Source organism: Vipera berus (assembly GCF_964194415.1).
Source record: "Vipera berus genome assembly, chromosome: W".
NCBI lineage: Eukaryota > Metazoa > Chordata > Lepidosauria > Squamata > Viperidae > Vipera > Vipera berus.
Genome location: NC_138210.1, coordinates 22,805,490 through 22,831,816, shown reverse-complemented (window position 1 = coordinate 22,831,816; position 26,327 = coordinate 22,805,490). Strand labels below are relative to the sequence as shown.

At 49.3% G+C, this 26,327-nt stretch overlaps 1 protein-coding gene across 4 annotated transcripts in view; it reads left to right on the top strand.

Moving 5' to 3' along the window:
* LOC308676208 (RNA-binding protein 33-like) overlaps positions 1–26,327 on the top strand; it is a 293,110-nt gene that overhangs the window by 82,261 nt on the left and 184,522 nt on the right. For all 4 annotated transcript variants that reach the window (XM_081341982.1, XM_081341985.1, XM_081341984.1 and 1 more), the window contains 2 exons: positions 13,015–13,223; positions 14,168–14,450. In XM_081341982.1, the coding sequence (XP_081198108.1) occupies positions 13,015–13,223; positions 14,168–14,450 (492 nt within the window). The remainder of the gene's footprint in view (positions 1–13,014; positions 13,224–14,167; positions 14,451–26,327) is intronic.

Genomic DNA, 26,327 nt, shown 5'->3' with positions numbered 1-26,327 from the left:
AATTATATTATGATGCAGTGGTTTTAACATTGGTTAGTGATTGGCTTAATTTGACCAATAAAAGTATACTTTATCTTGAGGGATGGTATTTATTATATGGGTGGCATGCATATCTGATTTATGATAAAAAAGTTGACAAGGCTTTTAAATCTCATATTTTAAGAAGTGCTTTATTGCGTGTTTGGAGAAAGTATTATTATAAGCTGAATTATAAAATACCAATTTGGGGGATTCCTGGACACGCAATAGAGGGGGTATCTATGGATGTGAATTTGGAGATGATTTCTTATAAGCAACTACTTAGATTGGTAGGGAATGATTGGCAACTAAGGTCGGTAGCCGAGTTAAAGCAAGAAAATATCGTACAGTCTTGGTTTCAGTATACTCAATTGCAAGCTAGGTGGAAGTTAGATCAGAAGGTTGGTTTGACACTGATGGATGAAAATTTGGTAAAACAGATCAAAGATCAAACTCGAGTGCATATAAAGAGAATTTCAGGCCCCGTCCGACGAGCCACCCAAAGATTGACACCGGAACGGGAGCTGGTTCTTCTAAGCCGTGTTTATTATCCGCATAAACATTCGCTCAAAGACAAATGAAGTCAGCGTTGACTTTACAGCACAGTCAACGCTGTTAAATAACCGGCAAGGCTAACTCCCACCACCACACCCTTAATTACACCACCACGCCCCCACCCTACTTAAACCCCGCCTCCCATGGTTCCCTCCTTTTGGCTCCCGTCCCACCACCAATGCTGCCGGTAAGTTACCCCCCAGCCTAAACCTCCCTCTTTTCCCTCAGAGCTCTGCCTAGACTCTTCTTTCCCCCCACCACCCCAGATCGCCGCGAGCTGCTCGCTCAACCCCTTCCCGGCCCACCGGTTGTCTCCGTCACCCCCTGACCCACCCAGGCACCCATTCTTGCCCTGCGGCTCGGGCGCTGGGCAGCCACCGCCTAGTTCTTCGTACGGCCCCTTCCCGGCCTGTAAGCAGCCTCTGGAACCCGGCTGGCTGGTCCGCGGCCTCCCCAGCTGACAGGCGGCCCGCTGCTGCGCCGTTCTTCTCGCTGACCCATTCCCCGATCCGTCGGAGTAGCGTGGGCGTGGCCAGCCGTTTCCGGAACCCGGCAGCATGGCGAGGAGGCGAGGATGCCTGCTAACGACCCTGCGGCCTGGTAAGTTGCTCCGGGCGGTTACCGGGTCGCTGGGGAGGGCCGTGTGCTGGCCCGGCCCTCCAGGGGACGACGGGCGACGGCGGGAGGCTTTGGGGCCTGGTGGGTTGCTCCGGTTACCGGAGTGCTGGGGAGGGCCGAATGCCGTCCTGGCCCTCCGGGAGATGTCGGGCGCCGGCGGGAGGCTTCGGGGCCTGACGGGGTGCTCTGCGGGAGCCTGGCAGTCTGGTGAGTCACCCCGCGGCCCGTCCGAATGTCGGGCGTGCTCGGCCCGACATGCCGCCCCCCCTACCAAGGGTCCTCCTGCAGATGTAGAAAACAGGGTTATAGCATCATTCACTGTGCACACACCCCCATGACCCCCACCCCCCGGCCTGCCAGGGTGGGCTCGGTGGAACGCCCGGATCAAACGTGGAGCATGGACATCTTCCCGCGACACCCATGTTGCCTCCTCCACCGGGTACCCCTTCCACCGAAGGAGATATTGTAGGGCGCCCCTCCGCTCTCTGGAGTCCAAGACCTCCTGCACCTCATATTGGTCGGCGTGAACCGGTCCGGGACCCCCCTCCCCTGCTGCCGCGGTAGCCGCTGGAGCAGGTTTCAGCAGGCTACTATGGAACACCGGGTGGACCTTACCCAAAAACTTAGGCAACCGCAGCCGCACCGTTACCGGGTTTACCACCTGCACCACCCGGAACGGCCCGAGGTATTTGGGTCCTAGCTTACGGCACGGGACCTGTAACCGTAAATACTTGGTGGACAGGTAAACCAGGTCCCCCACCCGCGGTGTAGCAAAGGGTTTTCGTTTTTTGTCCGCCTGTGCTTTGGTCGCCACGGCGGACCGATCCAACGCTTCCTTCGCCGCCCCCCAGGCAGCCGTGATTTGACGCATCCAGTCAAGCGGTGAGCACGGAGACGCCTCTTCCTGAGGGCATTCACTGAAGGGAACGAACTCGTGACCAGTGACCACCCGATATGGAGAGAAGCCAGTACTACTGTGAACTGCGTTATTGTATGCGACTTCAGCAAGTGCTAACAGGTCTACCCAATCCGTCTGCCGGAAAGAAACATAGCTCCGTAAATAGCGTTCAACAGCAGCGTTGGCTCGTTCTGCGGCCCCGTTGGTGCTGGGATGATAGGCGGTACTCAATCCCTGGGACGAGCCGATATGACGCAGGAACTCTCTCCAAAACCGGGCTGTGAATTGCACCCCTCTATCCGAAATCACACGCCGCGGCACTCCATGCAGTCGGTATACTTGCGTGAGGAACAACCAAGCTAAGCGACGGGCTGATGGTAACCCCTTACACGGGACAAAGTGTGCCTGTTTAGAAAACAGGTCAACTATCGTCCAGATAACGGTGTGACCCTTACTCTCTGGGAGGTCCACAACGAAGTCCATGGCGATGTCCTGCCAAGGCCGGGTTGGGTCAGCTACCTGTTGCAACAACCCCAAAGGCTTCCCAACTTGGGGCTTTGTAGTGGCACAAATATGGCAACGCCGTACGTACTGCTCGATGTCACTCTTCATGCGAGGCCACCAGAATTGACGACGTGCCAGATGTAAGGTTTTCACAAACCCGAAATGTCCCGCCTGTTTGGCGTCGTGACACCCATGCAGAACGCGTGGCCGCACGGTTTCGGGTACATACAGTCGTGTTCCATGCCACGCTAAACCGTCCCGCATAGTTAATAGTCCCGGATTACTCCGCAACCAGGCATCCTCCTGCAAGGTCCTTTGGATGGCCTGGTTCAAATTCTCCTCCGATACCTGTCTAGCACTCTCCGAACCAATCCCCTCAGTTGCCAGTGTCGGGATGAGTGCCTGCACCACCTCCTCCCTCTTGCTGTCAAACTGAGGCATGCGTGACAAGGCATCTGCCAGAAAGTTCCGACCCCCCGGCACATACTTCAGCACAAAACGGAAGCGACGGAAGTATAAGGCCCATCGGACATGTTTAGGCGACAAGCGACGAGGAGTTTGTAGGGCTTCCAGGTTTTTATGGTCCGTCCACAGTTCGAACGGACGGGAGGCCCCCTCCAGAAGATGTCGCCAGGTTTCCAAAGCCCAACGGACCGCATAAGCCTCCTTCTCCCACACCGCCCAGGCCCGTTCAGTGGGAGTCAGTTTCTTAGAGGCATAAGCACACGGCTGCAGGACCCCGGCACTGTTCCGCTGAAGGAGGACGGCTCCAAGAGCAACATCGCTCGCATCCGCCTGTACGACATAAGCCAGCTTGGGGTCGGGATGTCTCAAAACGGGCTCTTTAGCAAAGAGGGACTTCAGTTCCTCGAACGCCCGCTGACACGTGGTGGACCACTCCAATTTCAACCCCGGACGCGGGCGTGTCTTCAACTGTCGTGTGCGCAGTAGATCTGTTAACGGCAGGGCGATAGCTGCGAAACGTGGGATGAATTGTCTATAAAAGTTGGCAAAGCCAAGGAAACTTTGCAACTGTCGCCGAGTCTGCGGAGCCTGCCACTGTTGAATGGCTTGTACCTTTTTAGGGTCCATCTCCACCCCCGCCGCCGATATACGATACCCAAGGTAGTCTAGCTGGGCCTTATGGAACTCACACTTGGACAGTTTAACATAGAGCTGCGCTTCCAGCAGTCTTGACAACACCTGCCGCACAAGAAGCACATGCTCCTCCAATGTGTCCGAGTAAATCAGGATGTCGTCCAAGTATACCAAAACACCCCGATACAGGAACTCATGCAGGACCTGATTGATCAATTGCATGAACACAGCGGGAGCTCCCTGTAGGCCAAATGGCATCACTCGGAACTGAAAACTGCCAAGAGGACAATTAAACGCGGTCTTCCATTCGTCCCCGGCTTTGATCCTCACCCGGTAATAGGCTTCTCTGAGGTCCAACTTGGTGAATACCCGGCCTGTCGCCAAATGGGCCAGCATGTCCTTCATCAAAGGAAGGGGATAGAGGTGCTCCACGCACACCGCATTAACCCCCCGGTAGTCCACACACAAGCGCAAGCCCCCATCCTTCTTTTCACGAAAAAGAACTGGCGCCGCCACCCGGGATCGTGCTGGTTGAATAAATCCTCTTTCCAAGTTCTTATCTATGTACCGCCGTAACTCCTGCATCTCTTTTGGAGACATGGCGTACATACGGGGCTTAGGTAGTCTGGCCCCAGGTTCGAACTCAATAGCACAATCCGTCGGCCGATGGGGTGGTAACGAATCGCACTCCCGCTCATCGAAGACGTCCATTAAATCCGAGTAGTCCCGGGGTACATGCACCTTCGAATCATCCGTGACCCCGCAAACCTTCTCCCGCGTCCCCGTGTCCTCCGGCCCCAGGAAGGAATGGTGGAGAGGGGGCTCGGGCCCCAGACCTACCCGAAGATGACGACTACCCCCCTCCCACCAAATCGTGGGACCCCATTTATCAAGCCACGTAAGGCCCAGAATAAGAGCTTCAGTCATAGAGGGCACCACAACAAAACGCAAAACTTCCCAGTGGGCCCCCAATTCCAGCCGGACAGGTTCGGTGACGTGGGTGATAGGAGCCCCCCCAAGGAGCGACCCATCCACTTGTTGGAAACGCAGAGGGGTTACCAGTCGTTGCAACCGGATACCCACTGCAGCCACTGTTTTCCGGTTGATTAGACACCGGGTGCTCCCCGAATCGACCAAAGCCCTAACCGCCCGCCTTTGCCCAGACACGGGGCTCACCAACACCACGGGGAACACAAAAGGGCACACCGGAGCGCTTACCATCGGATCATCCTCCAGCTCCAGATCCTCAAGGTCTTCCGTCGGCGCGGTCTGGGTAGTTACGGGCCCGGTTGCCAAAGGAGGTGTCGTGTCCCGACGGCTGTTGTCAGCGGCTTGATAAGCAGTTCGGGACCGCTCCGAGGTCTTCCTAGCAGGCAAAGCCCGTGTCGAAGTTGCTGGAGGAACCATCCGGGCTGGCGGGAGCGGGCATTCAGCCGCCCAGTGACCCGGCTGGTCACATCGGAAACACCTAATACCAGGACGTGGTGGTGGTACAGGGTTGGCCTTGGCCACCGGCAGGCCGGGCCGCTCCTCCACCTTCACCCTTTCGGCCGGCCGCCGGGCCCCGGTCATCCCCTCAGACCTTCCTCGAGTATCCTGCAAGCCAATGTCCAGCTCAATAGCCACCCGGAACCAGTCCTGCAGACGGGCCGGAACCCCTCTTACCACACAAGCTCGTCGCAAAGCACTATCCAGTCCAGCCTTAAAGTGGTGCACAAGAAGGCGTTCAGGCCATGACCGTAGCCTCCCGGCCACCTTCCGGAACTCCCCAACGTAACGTACTGCCGGTCTTCCTTGTTGGCGCAGATCCAACACTTCGGCCTCGGCACGGAGCACCCGTGAGATATCCTCAAAACGGGCCCGTAAAGCCTCCAGGAAAAGACCAAGGTCCCCGAGCTCACGGGCATGATCGCCGTATAGGTCAGCCGCCCAGGCCGCAGCCTCTCCTTGTAGACACGCTGTGACAGCCACTACCATCGCCCACTGGGACGTATAGGCCGGGCCGTATTGGTCCATGTGATTAATCACCTGCCCCAAAAACATTGCCAGGCGGTCTGGATGACCATCATAGACCACGGTCAGGGGCGGAGGACCCCACGCCAGCCCTTGACCCCAAGGACCCAGCGGCATCCCCTGGGCTGGAACCCCCCCATCTGGTCGTAACGGCTGCTGTCTTGGTCTTCCGGTTACGCTGTCCCAGGGAGTCGTGCCGCTTGGTACCGCCGTAGTGGGAGCCGAAACCCCGGGACCTCTGGGAACCTCAGGCTGGCGAGCTGATCCCTGGTACCTTGGGCTGTCCATACGAAAGTGGGGTGGGCTAGACCGCCGAGCAAGGCCACCTGGGAGGGACCACTGCCCCTGGTCAGACTCATCTGGAACAGACCAAAGCCCAGGCTCCCGACCCCTCACTTCCCCGAACCGCTCTCTGAGAACCTCCATAGTACGGTTGCCCGGAACGGTGGAGTAACTCCATTCTTCACCGCTGTCCTCCACGAAACACCGCTCCCTCCACTCAATAGACGCACCTTTAGGCCGGGTCATCAAGCCTTGGCCGAGTCCTCGATGATCCCCATCAGAATACGTCCACCGATCGCTGCTGCGACCCCGCACTGCAGCCTCCTGAGGCCCCGGACCAGAGCCTTCGAGTGGAGGGGGTTTTTCCTTCCGCCGCACCGAGGGCAATGCCTCCTCCCCCACCTCCACCGACTCCAAGAGCCCAGCCGCAGCTCCAGCTTCCTCCTGCCCCTCAGCCAGTGGTGCAGCATCCTCCGTGCCTTCTGCCATAGCAAACCTCTGAGGAAAGAGCTCCCCGCAAAGTAAGAAAAAGGAACGCTGACTTACTTTCAGGCCCCGTCCGACGAGCCACCCAAAGATTGACACCGGAACGGGAGCTGGTTCTTCTAAGCCGTGTTTATTATCCGCATAAACATTCGCTCAAAGACAAATGAAGTCAGCGTTGACTTTACAGCACAGTCAACGCTGTTAAATAACCGGCAAGGCTAACTCCCACCACCACACCCTTAATTACACCACCACGCCCCCACCCTACTTAAACCCCGCCTCCCATGGTTCCCTCCTTTTGGCTCCCGTCCCACCACCAATGCAGCCGGTAAGTTACCCCCCAGCCTAAACCTCCCTCTTTTCCCCCAGAGCTCTGCCTAGACTCTTCTTTCCCCCCACCACCCCAGATCGCCGCGAGCTGCTCGCTCAACCCCTTCCCGGCCCACCGGTTGTCTCCGTCACCCCCTGACCCACCCAGGCACCCATTCTTGCCCTGCGGCTCGGGCGCTGGGCAGCCACCGCCTAGTTCTTCGTACGGCCCCTTCCCGGCCTGTAAGCAGCCTCTGGAACCCGGCTGGCTGGTCCGCGGCCTCCCCAGCTGACAGGCGGCCCGCTGCTGCGCCGTTCTTCTCGCTGACCCATTCCCCGATCCGTCGGAGTAGCGTGGGCGTGGCCAGCCGTTTCCGGAACCCGGCAGCATGGCGAGGAGGCGAGGATGCCTGCTAACGACCCTGCGGCCTGGTAAGTTGCTCCGGGCGGTTACCGGGTCGCTGGGGAGGGCCGTGTGCTGGCCCGGCCCTCCAGGAGACGACGGGCGACGGCGGGAGGCTTTGGGGCCTGGTGGGTTGCTCCGGTTACCGGAGTGCTGGGGAGGGCCGAATGCCGTCCTGGCCCTCCGGGAGATGTCGGGCGCCGGCGGGAGGCTTCGGGGCCTGACGGGGTGCTCTGCGGGAGCCTGGCAGTCTGGTGAGTCACCCCGCGGCCCGTCCGAATGTCGGGCGTGCTCGGCCCGACAGAGAATTTATAATGCTTTAATAGAATTGGATTCGGAAACGGAATTGGTAAAGGATTGTATGGTAAAGTGAGCTCAAAATATTCAAGAACCGATTCCATTGGATGTGTGGGAGGTAATTTGGGTTAGAAATGTAAAATTTACTCAAGCCCAAAATTTAAGAGAAAATTTTTATAAAATGTTTTATAGATGGCATTTGGATCCTAAAAAGTTGTCTTGTATGTATTCTAATTTACAGCCCAAATGTTGGAGATGTGGTAATGGGATGGGATAATATTGTAACTTTTATAAAACTTTTCAATAAATAATAAAAAAAGAAGGGGGGAAGAAAGGCTCAACTTGTGCCACTGGGTGCTCCCATCTCTGTGCCTTTCACCCCACAGGCCAGGTGTGCCCTGGGGAGCTAGTCTTACAGGACGCCAAGGCCCAAGTGAGGAAAGGCGCAGTGCAGTAGAACCGGATGAGGAGAAGCCCGGCAAAGCGGGGAATGGCCGGGTGTGACGGGCGAGGCTGGGAGGGATGAGGCGGGGCAGGGTGAGGCAAATGAGCTGCAGCTGCTGCTACAAATCACCAGCTCCCAAGCGCTCGCTGTTTCCTGTGCGTGCACTGGGAGGGCGCCCAGCTGGGTTGGGGTGGGCCAGGGCTGGGGCAGCGGGGGCTGGTCCCTTGCCATTTCTGGGACAGCCCCGGGGCGCCAAATTTGGGCCCTCCTCGGCCCGGCACCTGCTGCTTTGGTGGCAGCACTGCCTACAGAGCCACCATACGTCGGAAACTTGACACAGTAGCTGGATGGACAGGTGAGGGGGGATCCTGTCCCACGTGTTCCACGGGTGCATTGCAGTGGCATTGGGCACAATACGTGAGGCAGCAAACAGCCGTGCCACGCCGAAACTGGCCATTTGCCACCTCTTGCGCAATGCCGCTACCATGAGACCGCGGAACAAGTGGGGAAGAGATGAACTTTGCAGCTCTGCTTACAGACCCACCAAAGGAGCAGGTGAAGCGCCGGAGGCTCAGGAAGGGGCTGGGCTGGCATGGGACGGGCATGTGCCCCACCCTCCCACCACCATGCAGTGTAAGGTTGCTGCCCCCGCCCAGATGCTCTCGCCTCCTCCAAGCGTTTTTTTACTAACCTGCCTTTCAGCTGCATTCCGTTTCTCAGTTTCCTTCTCCGCGTGTTTGTGGGACTATCGATAAAAAAAAAAGTTCCATCAGACTTTCTAACTTCTTGAGATCTCGCGAGAAGTTAGAAAGTCTCATGGAACTTTTTTTTTTGTCCCACAAAGACATGGCGAAGGCTGAGAAGCGAATGGAGAAATGAAATGCAGCTTAAATGCAGGTTAGCAAAAAAAAATGCTTCGGGGAGGCAAGGGCATCTGGGTGGGGGCGGGCGCGGCAACCTTACCATGGGTGGCTTCAGCAGGTGGCCTAACCAGTCTCCAGACCTTAATCCCATAGAAAATCTGTGGAGGGAGCGAAAGGTCAGCTTCGAAACCTTAATGACTTGGAGAGGATCTGCAAAGAGGAGTGGGACAAAATCCCTCCTGAGAAGTGTGCAAACCTGGTGGCCAGCTACAAGAAACATCTGACCTCTGTGATTGCCAACAAGGGTTTTGCCACCAAGTACTAAGTCATGTTTTGCGAAGGGGTCAAATACTTACCGTATATACTTGAGTATAAGCCGACTCGAGTATAAGCCGAGACCCCTAATTTTACCCCAAAAAACTGAAAAAAGTTATTGACTCGAGTATAAGCCGAGTATAAGTATAAGCTTGGCCCCTTCTTAGCAACATATCTATATTCTGTGCCACGACGAGCCGCTTGTTGACTCTGGCAGCATCCCGGAGCTGGCTCGGGCCGCGGTTCGCAGGGTCCGCTCATCAGGCTGCCAGGCTTCCTGGCAGCACATCCCGCAGGGAAGGTCTGCTAGGGAGGCGGCAGTCAAGCGTTGTTTCCCTCCTCGTGCGTGTGTGTGTGTGTGTGTGAGACCTGCGGGAACGACTGGTAGAGGTGGCGGCAGTCCGGCGTTTCCCCCCCTCATGCATGCGTGCGTGTGTCAGACCTGCGGGAATGGCTGGTAAGGAAGCGGCGTCCCCCCCCTCCTGTGTGTCGGGCCCACGGGGCTTGACACACAGAGAAACGCAAATGCCGGACTGCCGCCACCTTTACTAGCCATTCCTGCGGGTCTGACACACACACACACACACACGCACGAGGGGGAGAAACAACGCTGGACTGCCGCCACCTCTACCAGCCCTGCATGCCTCTGCCGCCCCTTCTCTCCGCTGCCTGGCCTGAACAAAGAGGAGCCGAAGGGAGCAGCTCTGCAAGGCTCTGCCGCTCCTGTCGGGCCCGGCACGCCCGACATTCAGCGGGGCCACGGAGCGACCCACCAGGCCCCGAGATCTACCGCCGGCGCCCGCGGTCTCCCGAAAAGCCGGGGAAGTGCACAGCCGCCGCGACAGCCCAGCAACCGCCCGCCCGACGCCCGGGGAGGCCACGGAGCAACCTACCGGCCTCCGGGAACAGCCGCCAGCGCCCGCGCCTCCCCAACAAGCCGGAGAGGAGCGCAGCCGAGGAGACGGCGCAGCGGCCACCCGCCCATCAGCTGGAGAGGCCGCGGAGCGACCCGCCGGCCTTCGGAAGCAGCCGCCAGCGCCCGCGCCTCCCCAACGAGCCGGAGAGGAGCGCAGCCGAGGAGACGGCGCAGCGGCCACCCGCCCATCAGCTGGAGAGGCCGCGGAGCGACCCGCCGGCCTTCGGAAGCAGCCGCCAGCGCCCGCGCCTCCCCAACGAGCCGGAGAGGAGCGCAGCCGAGGAGACGGCGCAGCGGCCACCCGCCCATCAGCTGGAGAGGCCGCGGAGCGACCCGCCGGCCTTCGGAAGCAGCCGCCAGCGCCCGCGCCTCCCCAACGAGCCGGAGAGGAGCGCAGCCGACGAGACGGCGCAGCAGCCACCCGCCCATCAGCTGGAGTGGCCGCGGAGCAACCCGCCGGCCCTCGGAAGCAGCCGACGAGCCGGGGAGGAGTGCGGCCACCGAGTCGGCTCAGCGGCCACCCGCCCGGCACCTGGAGAGGCCACAGGGCGTCTTGCCGGGACCCGGGAACAAGCCAGGGAAGGGCGCGGCCACCGACGCGGCCCAGCAGCCTCCGGGGCCGTCCAGCCGGCAGTTGCCCAGCGCCCGAGCAGCAGACCAAGGACGGGCGCCAGGGTGGACCAGGAGGCGGCAGAGTCTACCGGCGGAACGGCAGAGTCTACCGGCTCTGCAAGGCTCTGCCGCTCCCTTCTCTCAGCAGCCTGGCCCGAACGAAGGGACAGTTCTTTTTTTTTTGTTCACTGGAGTATAAGCCGAAGTGGATTTTTCAGCCCAAAAAGTGGGCTGAAAAATTCGGCTTATACTCAAGTATATACGGTGTTTCACTCATTAAAATGCAAATCAATTTATGGATTTTTTTTGTTGTTATTCTGTCTCAGTGTTAAAATAAACCTACCATTAAAATTATGACCATTTCTTTGTCAGTGGGGAAACGTACAAAATCAGCAGGGGATCAAATAGTTTTTTCCCTCACTGTATGTCTTAAATGCTGCTTTTTTAAATTAAAAGGAAAATCTTTTGGGCTAAAAGCATTTTAAAGCAGGTATGTGTGAATTTGAAATAGATTATTTAGGAACAACAGTTCAATGAATCATAAAGGTGAGAGAACAAAAAAGGATAACATGATCCCTTTCTTCCAGTGGCTTCTTGTGTTTTATTGAATACTTCTGAAATGAGTCCCATCTTACCAAATACAGGTCATCCTAAATTTACGACCAGTTGCTTAATGACTATTTGAAGTTACAACAGACTACCCCTAAACCTACTTATGAACTAACTTTGAAGTTGTTATGGCTATACACACACTACGGTCATGTGATTTCATTTTGGGTGCTGGGCAACCGGCTCATTTTACAGCCCTTTGCAATGTTGCATGGTCATGTGACCATGATTTTTTATTTTTTTTGCCAGTTTCTGATGTTTACTTCCGGTTTCCGGCAAAAAATACCCTTTGTGTAAAATGGATTCACTTAATGGCTGTGCTGTTTGCTTAATGATTGCCACCAAAAATGCTGAAAAAATTGGTCTGGTCACATGATACTTCAACTTACGACTGCAATGACGTCCAACTGTAATTCTGGGCTCAATTATGGTCATAAGTTGAGGATTACCTGTATATTTGTTATATCCATGAATTAATTACTGAATTTTTGCAAGTTATAGGAGAAAGAAAGGTTAAAGTAAAACTATTTATTCTTACATTAAAAATAAGTAATAAAAGTATTCTTGAGAAAATAAAGTATTTTATTATCGCTAGACTGTAAACATGCATTTCCTTTTGCAGGTTAAAAGGATACGATCACATTCTTTAAATGTTAATAGTTTGTCTTAATGTATGTGCCATGCTAATTGAGTGTAGAAACATAGAAAACTGATGGCAGAAAAAGACCTTGTTGTCCATCAAGTCTACCCTTTGAGTTTTTTTGCTGTTTTGTTTTCTTTTTAATTATGGTTTGTCACACAGTCAGCCAGATGTTCAGACTGGATTTGGCATTTTTATCCACCTACCGAGTCCTTCCCAAGGACCTGGGATAGGCAGATGTTGATGTTTTGTGGTGTTAGAGGTATTGTCGCAGGTTGTAAGCTGTTCCGAGTAAAACTGCCTTTCACGATTGTTGGTGAATTTGTCTATGCCAATGGTGTTCAAGTTTTATTTATTTTATTTATTTATTTTAATTCCATTTATATCCCGCCCTTCTCCGAAGACTCAGGGCGGCTTACAAGCTTAGCAGTAGCCTTCATTCTATGTATATGCCTGCTTATTAGGGCTTTCACACACCCCCAAGCGGCATTATTACAAAGTCAGCTTAATTGCCCCCAACAATCTGGGTCCTCATTTTACCTACCTCGGAAGGATGGAAGGCTGAGTCAACCTTGAGCCTGGTGGGACTCGAACCTGCACTAATTGCAGGCAGCTGGTGTTACTTAAGGAGGCATTAGCCCACTGCTCCACCAAGGCTCTTCAAGTTGTGCTCCAGTTGCTTTGGGATTGTACCCAAGGCATCTGTGACTACTGGTACTACCTTTGCTTTCTTTTGCCACAGTTGTTATATTTATATTTGCAGGTCTTTGTATTAGAAACACAAAATAGAAATAAGTTAATTTTAATTTTTTATTTTAATTTATTTTTTGTCAGATAATAATAATAATAATAATAATAATAATAATAATAATAATAATAATAATAATAATAATAATAATAATAATAAAGTTGGAAGGGACCTTGGAGGTCATCTAGTCCAACCCCCTGCTCAGGCAGGAAACCTTATACCATTTCAGGCAAATGGCTGTCCAGTCTCTTCTTAATGGACATGTGTTTATCCCAAGTGTGTTTTTACACACATGCCCGTGTTGCTACTGTAGTGAAAGTGTTATTAGTTCATAACTCTTAATCCTTCTGGCAAATAGTAAATTATCTTTTGTTTCATTTAATAGAACTTTCTGCAGAAGCCAAAGCAGCATTACTTGAATTTGAAGAGCGGGAAAGACAGCTAAAACAAGGGCGGTATGGCTCCCGAAGAGGAGGAAGACGAGGAGGGTCATTAATGTGTCATGGGATGGCAGAACAAAGAAGAGACAGCAATGAAAGGGGAAGAATTGAGGATCACAGGCCTGCTTTACTGCCAACCCAGACAGCTGTTATGGTACCCTAAATGCAGTAGTGATGGTTGGAGTGGGGAATTAAAGTAGTGGAATGCCTGCTTGGGTTTAGCTGCTTAAACATGAATGCTTGATTCAGAGCCTTATTCTGATGACTCTTAAACTTGGGAGAACTGGGATTTATCATCTGAAAATCTGTTTTAGGATTTGTGATGGTTCTACTCTTGATACTTCCTGCAGTTCTCCCATCATGAAAACAGAGGAATCTTGTTGATAAATGTAGGTTTAGAATTCTGAATTGTAATATAGGTAGTCCTTGACTTACAACCATTCATTTAGGGACTGTTCAAAGTTACAGTGGCACTGGGAAAAGTGACTTATGACTAGTCCTTAAACTTAACAACTATCAAAGCATCCCCATGGTCATGTGATCAAAATTCAGGTGCTTGGCAACTGGCATGTATTTATGACAGTTGCAGCATCCTGGGATCACATGATCGCCATTTGTGCCTTTCCCAGCTGGCTTCCGACAAGGAAAGTCAAAAAGGGAAGCTGGATTCACTTAATGACCATGCGATTCACTTAACAATTGCAGTGATTTGCTTAACAGCCATGGCAAAAAGGGTCATAAAATTGAGTACGATTCACTTAACTGTCTTGCTTAGCAACAGAAATTCTGGCCCCAATTATGGTCATAAGTTGAGGACTATCTACTAATGTGCATAAGAAACTAATGCTAAGTTGTACCCAGGAAACAGTCTTCTGTGCATTCTGTCTGCATGGGTGTTCAACAAGGTTAGGATGTCTCCACTTTTCATTTGCCCATTCCCTAAGAAAAACTGTTTGAAGGCACCCTATGAATATGTAGGTACTATCAGTAGCCATGAATCTGCTTAATCCCATATAAAACGTCTCCTGTATTCCTTGTGGATACATTTTTAAAATTTTTCCAAGTAATGGATATATTACTTTCTGTTTTTAATTTCAGACACATTCAGACAGGATATTTCGTCATCAGCAGCCCATTAGGAATCTTTTCCAGCAGCGGCAGCCGCAGCAACAACCACAGCAGCAGCAACAACAGTCACAAGGTCTGCTCCCTGTCCCCACTCGGCATCATACACCACCCCCTCCCTCTCAAGGAATTCATATGCCATCCCAAGTAGAAACCCCAAGAATACTGATGACTCCTCCTTCAGTGGCATCCCAACAGCCAAAAAACATACACATAAATCCACACTTCAAAGGAACTGTAGTAACACCTGTTCAAGGTAAGGATTTTTTTTCAAAGGAAGTCAAAGGTTTTTTATCCTTATAGGGGCATTAATATAAAATTAAATGGGAAAAGCCTATTGCTTAGAAGTAAAGCATGTATTTGGATGTAAACGTACTTGGTTTTTTAGAATCACTTTGGAGGTACCACTGAGAAAGAGATAGAAGCCAAGAAAGCTGCTGTTGATCATCATCAACTATGCTAATCAGCGTAGATCAAATATCTTTGTTGGTATTCGTTGGCTTTTGATATTACCTTTATTTTCATAGTACAGCGGATTTTTATACAGAATTCCTCAGATTCACCCCCTGGAATTAGATGATGGGAAGGACTTCTAGTGGAAGAACTGTAGAAAAAAAATCACCAGTAGCTTTGTGGATAGTACTGGGCAAAAGATTAGAGGTTGGGATGTAGAATGCTGCAGAACTTTTATTGTTTGCTATTGCTCAGTTTTGTTGGTTTTTATATTTTTGTTATATTGTGCTTCATACTGATTTGTACAGGTAGTCCTTGACTTACAACCATAATTGAGGCCAAAATTTCGGTTGCTAAGGAAGACATTTGTTAAGTGAATTTTGCTCCATTTTACAACCTTTCTTGCCACAGTTGTTAAGTGAATCACTGCAGTTGTTAAGTTAGGAACACGGTTGTTAAGTGAATCTGGCTTCCCCATTGACTTGCTTATCTGAAGGTTGCAAAAGAGGATCACATGATCCTGGGACACTGCAGCCATCATAAATATAAGTCAGTTGCAAAGTATCTGAATTTTGATAACGTGACCACAGGGATGCTCCAATGGTCGTAAGTGTGAAAAACAGTCATAAGTCACTTTTCAGTGCTGTTGTAACTTTGAACGGTCACTAAATGATCTGTTCTAAGTTGAGGACTACCTGTACATGTCTGAGAGCCTCTGGAGTGAGGCGGTTTGTAACTCTTTTATTTATAAACTCCCCAGTGTTGCTGTGTCAATAAATAATAAATAATAAAGAAAATAAACAAGGGAACTGCAGAATAGACTGGTAGGATAGGAAGAGATAGGAAAGGGTTATCTTTGTGGATATGAAATATGTGTTTCAGGTATACAATGGAAGACAGATTGATATAAATTTAAACCAGGAGTTATGTTTCTGTGCTGTATTGAATAAGACAGCTTGTAATGATTTGTTTTTCTACCATTTTTCTGTAGCTGGTTGATTAAAAAAAATAAGCCACATTATTATTTTTCCTTGGAAAGAGTTCACAGTATGTTCTTGAAACAGAAAAAAACCAATACCTAGAGTTTTGTTAATGAGTTCAGGGATATCATTCTTAAATTATAATCAAATAAAACTTTAGCACAAGTTTACTTTATCTTGCCAGAGTAGTTCTGATGCAGAAATTTCCATCAAGTCAGTGTGCTTTTGTAATTTACAGGTGAAACTCGAAAAATTAGAATATCGTGCAAAAGTTCATTTATTTCAGTAATGCAACTTAAAAGGGGAAATATATGAGATAGACTCATTACATGCAAAGCAAGATAGTTCAAGCCATGATTTGTCATAATTGTGATGATTATGGCTTACAGCTCATGAAAACCCCAAATCCACAATCTCAGTAAATTAGAATATTGTGAAAAGGTGCAATATTCTAGGCTAATTAAGCCATATCACCTGCAAAGGGTTCCTGAACCTTTAAATGGTCTCTCAGTCTGGTTCAGTAGGAATCACAATCATGGGGAAGACTGCTGACCTGACAGTTGTGCAGAAAACCATCATTGACACCCGCCATAAGGAGGGAAAGCCTCAAAAGGTAATTGCAAAAGAAGTTGGATGTTCCCCAAGTGCTGTATCAAAGCACATTAATAGAAAGTTATGTGGAAGGGAAAAGTGTGAAGAAAAAGGTGCAAAAGCAGCAGGGATGACTGCAGCCTGGAGAGGATTGTCAGGAAAAGGCCATTCAAAAGTGTTGGGGACTTTCACAAGGAGTGGACTGAGGCTGGAGTCAGTGCATCAAGAGCCACCACACACAGACGGATCCTGGACATGGGCTTCAAATGTTGTATTCGTCTTGTCAAGCCGCTCCTGAACAACAAACAATGTCAGAAGCGTCTTACCTGGGCTAAAGAAAAATGAATGAATGAATGAATGAATCTTTATTGTCAAAGTACAACTATGTATACATTGAGATTAGCTGAGCCTCCCTTTGTGCTCCCACCCCCCAACACACAGTGACAACAGACCCTCCATCTTACTACACCATGTGAACCAACTACACCACACACCGGCCTCCCAAGTCAATTCTGCATAAAATTCACACAAGTTATTTCTCATTCAAAAGCCTAACAGCCCACGGATAAAAGGTGTTTTTCAGCCTGTTGGTGCGGCTGGCTATACTCCTATATCTCCTACCCGATGGTAGGAGAATAAAGAGATACCTTCCAGGGTGTGAGTCGTCCCTGAGGATTTTCCTCACTCTTCCAAGGCAACGAGCCCTGGCAATGTCATCCAGTGGTGTCAGGGAACAGCCCACAATGTCTTGTGCTGTACTCACCACCCTCTGTAATACTTTCCTATGCGCAGCTGTCAGACCAGCATACCAGACCACAATACCATACGAGAGGACGCTCTCTATAGTAGACCGGTAAAAGAGGGTCATTAGCCGTTGTTCTACCCTGTTCTTCTGCAAGACCCTGAGAAAGTGAAGCCTCTGTTGGGCCTTTCTAGCGACCTGGGTTGTATTAACTTTCCAGGTCAGATCTTCACAGTGGTCCAAAGTCCTCTTTTCTGATGAGAGCAACTATTGCATGTCATTTGGAAACCAAGGACCCAGAGTCTGGAGGAAGAATGGAGAGGCACACACTGCAAGATGCTTGAAGTCCAGTGTGAAGTTTCCACAGTCTGTGTTGATTTGGGGAGCCGTGTCATCTGCTGGTGTTGGTCCACTGTGCTTCATTAAGTCCAGGGTCAACACAGCTGTCTACCAGGAGATTTTGGAGCACTTCATGCTTCCTTCCGCAGACGAGCTTTATGGGGATGCTGACTTCATTTTCCAGCAGGACTTGGCACCTGCCCACACTGCCAAAAGCACCAAAACCTGGTTCATTGACTGTGGGATTACTGTGCTTGATTGACCAGCAAACTCGCCTGACCTGAACCCCATAGAGAATCTATGGGGCATTGCCAAGAGAAAGATGAGAGACATGAGACCGAACAATGCAGAAGAGCTGAAGGCCACTATTGAAGCATCCTGGTCTTCCATAACACCTCAGCAGTGCCACAGGCTGATAGCTTCCAGGCCAGGCCGCATTGAGGCAGTAATTGCTGCAAAAGGGGCCCAAACCAAGTACTGAGTACATATGCATGCTTAATGTTAGGCATATGGTGATAGCCTACATAGTTGGGTTGAAAATATATAAACTATGATGTGACTTTAAGATGTTAATTGGCCAATGGGTGTGTAAGTGTTCTCATCGCCATAAGAGGGAGGTAGGAACGTAGCTTCTTTCTCTCTGAATTCACTGCTCTCTCTACTATTACTGTTTTGCTGTACTGTTGGTTTACTACTGTGATAAACCTGAACTGTGTATTTGACCTCTGGACTGGTAAGAAGACTTTGTATTTGGAATACTCCTTGGACTGTTACTATTGTGTATGCCCTGGACTGTTTTTCTTTTTGACCGTGCATTTTTGTTTTTACACCACCTCAAAAGTAAAATACTTTCTGTTTTCACAACTCGGTGTACTCTTGTGGTTACTGTGTGACTCTTACTGCTCTCAGTACCCTTCATTGTTTGTGCAACTCTTTGCTAGCACAAGGAGACCTCTGCACAACAATACCTAACACTGGTTATGGGCCCAGCCCTGTACTGAGAGTTAGTACACACAGTATCCTAGCTGAGTTTGTGTTAGCTATCTTGTGTAACAATGGCACAAGAACAGTCAACTGGCATCTCCTGGATAACCCGGTTGGATGGGTCACACTATGTTACCTGGTCCACACAATGTTGCTTGCTTTTGCGCAAGGAAGGACTATGGACTGTAGATAGTAACCCACCAGATACTACTGCTTGGAATCCAGACAATGAGGATGATGCAAAGAAGATAGACGACTTTAAACGTAACAACAAAAAGGCACTTTGCATCATTGGACTAACACTGAATGACCAGCAGCTTGTCCATATTCGTGGTGAGGAGTCTGCTGCTAAGTGTTGGGACATTTTGCGAAGACTTTATGTTCGTGACAGTGTGGGTGCACATATACACCTTACACATAAGCTGTTTAGAGCTCATCTGCAAAAGAATGGAGATATGTTGACCCATTTGAACTACATGAAGGCAACTTTTCAAGAGCTTCATGAAAAGGAGCTGATTTTTTCAGAGTTGCACCAGGTCTATATTATTCTGTCCTCTTTGGATGAAAGTTATGATGAGTATGTTTCATCTTTGGAAGTCCTGACCAGACAGGAACTGACTTTGGCTAACATTACTGGGAGACTGCTGGAAGAGTCCAGAAGAAGGCGTGGCAGAGACCAGCTGAGAGAGTCACAGCCACTAGAGGAGCAGCAATTTACCACTGCTTACAACGTCAAGAAATGTTATTCTTGTGGGGCTACCGGGCATATAGCCAAATTCTGTAGAAAGGGTAGAAAACAGAATGTGAATAGCGGTGGGAAAGCAAAGAAGGGCATTGGTTTGGCTGTTTCTGGTGAATCAACATCCAGAAAGAATAAGCTGTGGGTGGTTGATAGTGGGGCTTCACAATGTATCACCAAAGTTAAAGAGAGGTTTGTTCATATGAAAAACAGCAATCAACATGTTTCACTGGCCAATGGTTGGAGGATGAAGGCCTCTGGTGAAGGTAATTCCTATTGTCCATGCATTGATGAACAGTTACCTATGTTGTATATACCTAAGCTAAGATTTAACCTTTTATCCGTAAGGGAATTGGTTAAGGTTGGGTTTGTGGTAAAGTTCAAAGGGGAGAAATGTATGATAGAAAGGAATGGAACCTGTGTAATTGCTAACCTAAAAAATGGTTTGTTTGTTCTCACTGGTAACCCGGTTAGTACGGTTAATGCTAACTCTATATGTGAGAACAAGAAGCCGCATGACGAGTGCATACATTTACTGCATAGGCGGTTAGGGCATGTGAACTTTAACTCACTACGTAGAACAGTTGAGTTAGTACAAGGCATAAAACTGAAGCCATGTAAGAAATACCTGAATTGCAATGCCTGTAATCAGGAAAAGAGTAAGGCAACTCCTGCAAACAGGTTAAACGGTTTCAAGACCACTGTCCCTTTGGAAGTTGTATTTGCAGATCTAATTGGACCCATGAAGCCTAGTTTAGGAGGATCATGTTATATTTTAAGTATTCTTGATCATTACTCTCGTTATGGTTTTTGTTATCTGCTTAAGTCAAAGGCAGACACTTTCCAACATTTTTCAAACTGGCTTAAGTTTGTCGAGAGGAAAACAAAGAGAAAAGTTCAGTGCATAATAACTGATAATGGCACTGAATTTACAAACAAGCAGTTTGTAGATATGCTAGAATCAGCTGGCATTGAGCATAAACGTTCAGCCCCTTATAGGCCTCAACATAATGCATTTGTTGAGAGACGTGGGCAAACGTTACAAGCCATGATGAGAACTATGTTAAAAGATTCTGGCTTAACAGATAGACTGTGGGGGGAGGCAGCAAAATGTGCAAACCATGTTCTAAATGTAGTGGTTAATTCTTCTACCGGTAAAATACCATATATGTTATGGCATGGTAGAAAACCAAACCTGGATTATCTGCACACGTTTGGCACCCCAGCATGGGTCCACATTCCTGCTCAACTCAGGAGTAAAGGCCAACATAGGGCTAGGCCACAGGTCGGCAACCTGCGGCTCCGGAGCCGCATGTGGCTCTTTGAGGCATCCCATGCGGCTCCCAGGCCTCCTCCCTCTTTTTTTTGAAAAAAAAAAGTGGCACTAAAAAAATTAATCAATTTAAACTTCTCACAAAAAAACTTCAAAAGTTTAAATTGATTGGTTGGTTTGTGGGACGGCCCACAAACCGTTTGTGGGACTACCCACAAACCTCTTTGTTTTTTTAACTGCACTTGGCAGAGTGGAGGAAGAGACGGGAGAACTAAAAAGGTGAGTAGGGTGGAGTTTTTCCCGCCCTTCCTTCTCGCCATGGGAGAAGGCTTGCTAGCAGCCTCGGCAAGGAGAAGGAAGGGGCAATTTTCTCCCCCCCTTCTCCCTTGCCGTGGCTAGCAGCCTCGGCAAGGAGAAGGAAGGGGTGATTTTCTCCCCCCCCCTTCTCCCTTGCCGTGGCTAGCAGCCTCGGCAAGGAGAAGGAAGGGGCGATTTTCTCCCCCCCCTTCTCCCTTGCCGTGGCTAGTAGCCTCGGCAAGGAGAAGGAAGGGGCAATTTTCTCCCCCCCTTCTCCCTTGCCGTGGCTAGCAGCCTCGGCAGGGAGAAGGAAGGGGCGATTTTCTCCCCTTCTCTCTGCGAGGCTTGAAACAGTTCCTCCATAAACATGTAACCGAATCATTACTTGACTCTTTCACAAAAACTAGTACATTAATCTCTAGTTTGCACATTAGTTTCTAGCTTCATAAAAATGTTCTGCACTTGGTTTTCCACTAAGGAAGCAAAGAAGACATATCCAAATTTTAAGGGTTTTATTTAAACTTCATTTGTGAAGCATGTAACTTTAACCTTGATAATCATAAGCAGCTAACATTGCTTTTTCATTTTGTTCAATTACTGTATTAAATTTGTATGTATATTTGGAGCCGATCTTGAGCTGACTTTACTACTTTTAATTCCTCCCTTCTGTTTATTGTGATATTTAGTTGTATAGCTAAAGCACATTTATTCTTAAAAGCTTTTCCATTGGTATTTTGGGTCACTGGACCTACTTCTTAACTTCTTAAATCCAAATGTTATATGATTGATATTTTTATTAGGTCCAGTTTTCAAGTGTTTCCATAGCTATAAAATTCCTATCTTGTGAAGCTTCTAGAGCAGACCTTACGAGCAAGTTACCACTATTATTGCAGAGAGGTTATCCTTGTTTGGGATTGTGGTCTTGAGTTGGTAAAGGGATTTCTAGAGAGCTGCAAACCGAGTATTTTATAAGGGACTTTATATTTCACACAGATTGTGCAACCCTCTAATAAATGTTTCAGACTCTGCAGGGGGAGCTCTTCCTCTCCCCCTGCCCCCCAAGAGATGGAATTGCAGCTTATCTTGCTTGGTGGGCTTCGGGAGTGGGGCAGGAAGACCCTTGGCTCCTTCCCTCCCTCTTTCTCTCTCTTTCTCCTCCTCCTTCTCACCCTCTGCTCTTGGATCAGGCTGTGAGGCTCGGCTGGATGGCTTTGGGTGGTCCTGGCAGCTGACATGGGATCTCTGTGTGTGCGTGTGCGCGCGCACGTACGTTGTACATAGACCGGAGAGGCGCACAGGCCGGCGTGTGGGTGGGAGGCCCACGTGGTGTATATTTCTTCCCCTTTTTCCCAGCCCCCCCGCCCCCTCCTCGATCTGTAAAGAGGTTCCGTAACCCCGTGGGGATATTTGGGTGTTTTCCCCCCTTCCCCCCCCTCTCTCTCTCTCTCATCTCCCCTTCTTGGTGTCTCCCCGTTCTTCTCCGTCTGCACCCCCCTCCCCCCGTCCTCAGAATCCTTCAGAGAACCCCTTCCCCATCCCCTCCTTTTCAGAATTTCAAAGGTGTATTTTGTTTTTCCCCCCTTTTTATCTCTTTGATTTTTCTGTTTTTCTTCTTCTTTTGCTTATAAATGAATAATAACAGTCACCAAATGGGAGGGGCGTTTACTCGTTCCCAAGCAGCTGAGGGGAAACGGTCTTGGAGCTGCTCACAGCCACCTGTGTGCAAGGCTGGCTTTTTAAAAAGGATTTTACCTTAAGAACCTGGGTAAGGAGGCGCAGGTGGGGCTGCCATCCCCAAGGACTCGGGTAGGCAACCTTGGCTCTTTTATGACTTGTGGACTTCAACTCCCAGAATTCCTGAGCCAGCCAAGCCGAGGAGAAATGGAGAGGTTTCCATGCTGGCTCAGGAATTCTGGGAGTTTAAGCCCAGGACTCATAAAACAGCCAAGGCTGCCTACCCGTCACAAGGGGAAACCAGATTCACTTAACAACCTGAATACTAATTTATCAACTGCAGTGATAAACAAGCACCAAAGAAGTGATGGGAAGAGGGGGGGAGCGCCCCGTTTCTTCTTCAGGCAAAAACTCTGTGCAGAAGCCGGATTGGGGAGGGGGATGAGGAGGAGGAAGAGCTGTGATTGACAAACTGCCAGCCAAACTCTTTGGGAGTGGGGGCGCAGGATGGAGAGGAGGGCAGCTTGCCTTGGAGAAAGAGGGGGGAGCCAATTTTAAAGGTTGTCCAGCTAAAAGGGAGCAAAGAATCTGGGCTGGAGTGCCTTGGAAAGGCGAGCAGGCAGCGCATCTGCACGGGCTGGTTGGGCTTTCTGCAGGTTTTGCCTGCAATTAAGGCAGGGTGAGTTTTTTGGCTCTGGGGAGGCTGGGGGGAGGGGGAGCTGCTTGTGGGGGGACATGCCTGCTCACATAAGTGCAAATGTGTTTCTTCTGCATGGAAGCTGCTTTGCTGAAGGTTATATCTTCTTTCTTTCCTTCCTCTTCTTCCACGTTCTTCGCCTCTCTGCTTTGTGCCGCCTCTGGGGATAGAGGGGGAAATTTGCTCTGCACTTTTTCCTCGTGTTTGTGTGTGTGTGTGTGTGTGTGTGTGTGTGTGTGTGTGTGTGTTTGAAGCCTCCGTTTGTCTGCCTGGCAAGGCAGGGAAAATTTGCTCGGCCTCCTCTCCGGTGTATGTCTTGCTTAGGTAAGCTCCACTTTAATCAAATCCTGTTCTGCGCATGTCCGCGCACGTGCGCATGCGCACACGTATTTTGCGGCTCCCAGGTTTTTTTTAGTGAGAGAACCGGTTCCAAGTGGCTCTTTCACCGATTCAGGTTGCCTACCCCTGGGCTAGGCAATTATACTTTGTGGGTTATGAATCTAATCATAGATCCTATCGTTTCTGGGAACAAGGCACCACCAATGTATATAGTAGTGCTAGTGCCAAATTCCTTGAGCACGTTGGTTGGGATAGATTAGAACAAGAAACAGTTAACACAGATCCTCTAGTATTTGAGGACTCCTCTGATGACATAGCTAGAAATAATAAGACATCTTCTGTACCTTTAAAAGAGGAAGATGCGATAGGGGAGATAAAGGAAGAAACAGAGGAAATACCAGTACAAAGCCCTGTAATACCTAGGCATTCAACACGCGAAAGACGGCTACCAAATCATTATGAAGCCAGTGTAATATGCCAAGTTGAGTTAGAGCCTTCTAACTGATGAAATCAGGATGTATCCTGAAAAAGAACAGAAATCATGGAAAGCTACAATGAACAGGGAGTTAAAGTCTTTGCAGGATCTTACGGTCTACGAAAAAGCAAAACTGCCACCTGGTGAGCAAGCTATAGGTTGCAAATGGATATATAAGATAAAGAAGGGTGTCGATGGAACTGTAACCCATAAGGTGCGTTTGGTTGTGCAAGGTTTTGCCCAAACTACTGAGGATTATGATGAGGTATTTGCACCCAGTCTAAGGGCAACTACTTTAAGAGCGGCTTTAGTGTGGGCAGCTAAAAACCAATATATAGTTAACCATGTGGATGTGGAAACTGCATACCTACATGCTCCATTGCAACATACTATTTATTTAAAAACTCCACTAGGATTGACCAATGATAGAGACCATGATTGTTGGAAATTAAGGAAAAGCCTATATGGATTAAAACAAATCAGGTTACGAATAGAACAAATGTATAGTCAACGAGTTGAGTGCGATAGGTTTTGTAGCCAGTGATGCTGATCCATGTTTATTTAGGAGAGAACACAGTGGAGTGTTATCTTTGCTTCTATTATTCACAGATGATATTGCAATCATAACAAAAACTGAGTCAGAAGCACAGAACATTATTTCAAGGTTGCAAAACAAATTTACAATTAGGAACCTTGGGGAAATAAGCCACTATTTGGGGTTAGATATTGTAAAGACAAATAGAGGTTTTAAGGTTTTGCAAGCCAGTAAAATATCTCAGTTATTAAAGAGATATAATATGGAACTTTGCAAACCAGCAAAAACTCCAATGGCTATGGATTTTAAGGACACTAATGTTGAGAGTCCTGTATTTGATAAGACTATGTACCCAACTTTAATAGGTAGTCTTATGTATCTGAGTAATTGGACTAGACCTGATATCTCTTTTAGTGTCAACCAATTAGCCAGATACAATAATGAACCAACTGTGAGACACTGGCAAGCAGCTAAAAGGGTATTGAGGTATTTGAAGCAGTCTATTCACTGCTCGTTATATTTAGAGCCAATTCGTGAGTTAATCCTTATAGCATATGCAGATGCGAGTTTTGCCTCTGAGACAAGCCCTTGTAAATCAACTTCAGGGTTGGCTATAATGTTGGGTGATGCTTTAATTGGATGGAAGTCCATCAGACAAAAGCACATAAGCCTGTCTACAATGGAGGCTGAATTCTCATGTCTGTCAGTGCTATGTACAGAACTGCTAGTGTACAAACAATTATTGTTGGATAAGGGTTTCACTGTAAAAGATCCATTTATCATATATTTAATTTAATTTTTATTTAATAATATTTCTATACCGCCCTTCTCCCGAAGGACTCAGGGCGGTGAACAGGGCAAGAATAAAAATACAGGATTACAAAAGTTAAAAAATAATTAAATAAATGCCCATATACTAAAAACAATTAATACATCTTAAAACCCCAATAAAATAACAATAACAACCCCCCCAGTCCCCCATCAGGCCAGGCCAGCTTGTTCAAAAAAGTATGTTTTTAGCTCGCGGCGAAAGGAGCGAAGATCGGGCGCCGTCTGGAGCTCAACCGGTAGCTGATTCCATAGCTCCGGGGCGCCCACAGAGAAGGATCTCCCCCTGGGGGCCACCAATCGACATTCTTTGACTGGTGGCACCCTGAGGAGGCCCTCTCTGTGGGAACGCACAGAGCGGAGGGAAGTTGATGCCGGCAGCAGGTGTTCCCTAAGGTACTCCGGACCCCTGCCATGTAGGGCTTTGAACACCATTACTAGTACCTTGAATCTCACCCGGAAGACAACTGGTAACCAATGCAGCTCACGGAGCAGAGGTGTAACATGGGAGTATTGGGAGACTCCCAACACAACTCTCGCGGCTGCATTCTGTACCAGTTGGAGCCTCCGGGTGGTCCTCAAGGGCAGCCCCATGTAGAGAGCGTTGCAGTAGTCTAGTCGAGAGGTCACGAGCGTGTGAGTGACCGTGCATAGATCATCCTGGCTTAGATAGGGCCGCAACTGGCGCACCAGGCGAACCTGGGCGAAAGCCCCCCTAGTCACAGCCCCTATGTGATCTTCCAAGGTAAGCCGTGAATCTAGGAGGACTCCCAAGTTGCGAGCCCTATCTACGGGGGGTAATAGTTCACCCCCCCATAGAAAGAGGTGGAATATCCGAATAGACCCGGGATGAAGGTATGCAAAGCCACTCAGTCTTGTCGGGGTTGAGTTGAAGTCTGTTCCTCCCCATCCAGACCCAAACCGCCTCCAGGCAACGGGACATCACATTGAGGGCATCACTGGGGTGGTTTGGGGTCGAAAGGAAAAGCTGGGTATCATCAGCGTACTGATGATACCCAACTCCAAAACCACGAATGATCTCACCCAGCGGTTTCATATAGATGTTGAACAGGAGAGGCGAGAGGACCGACCCCTGAGGAACTCCACAAACGAGAGACCTCGCGGTCGACCTCTGCCCTCCTGTCAACACTGACTGCGAACGTCCCTGGAGATAGGAGGAGAACCAC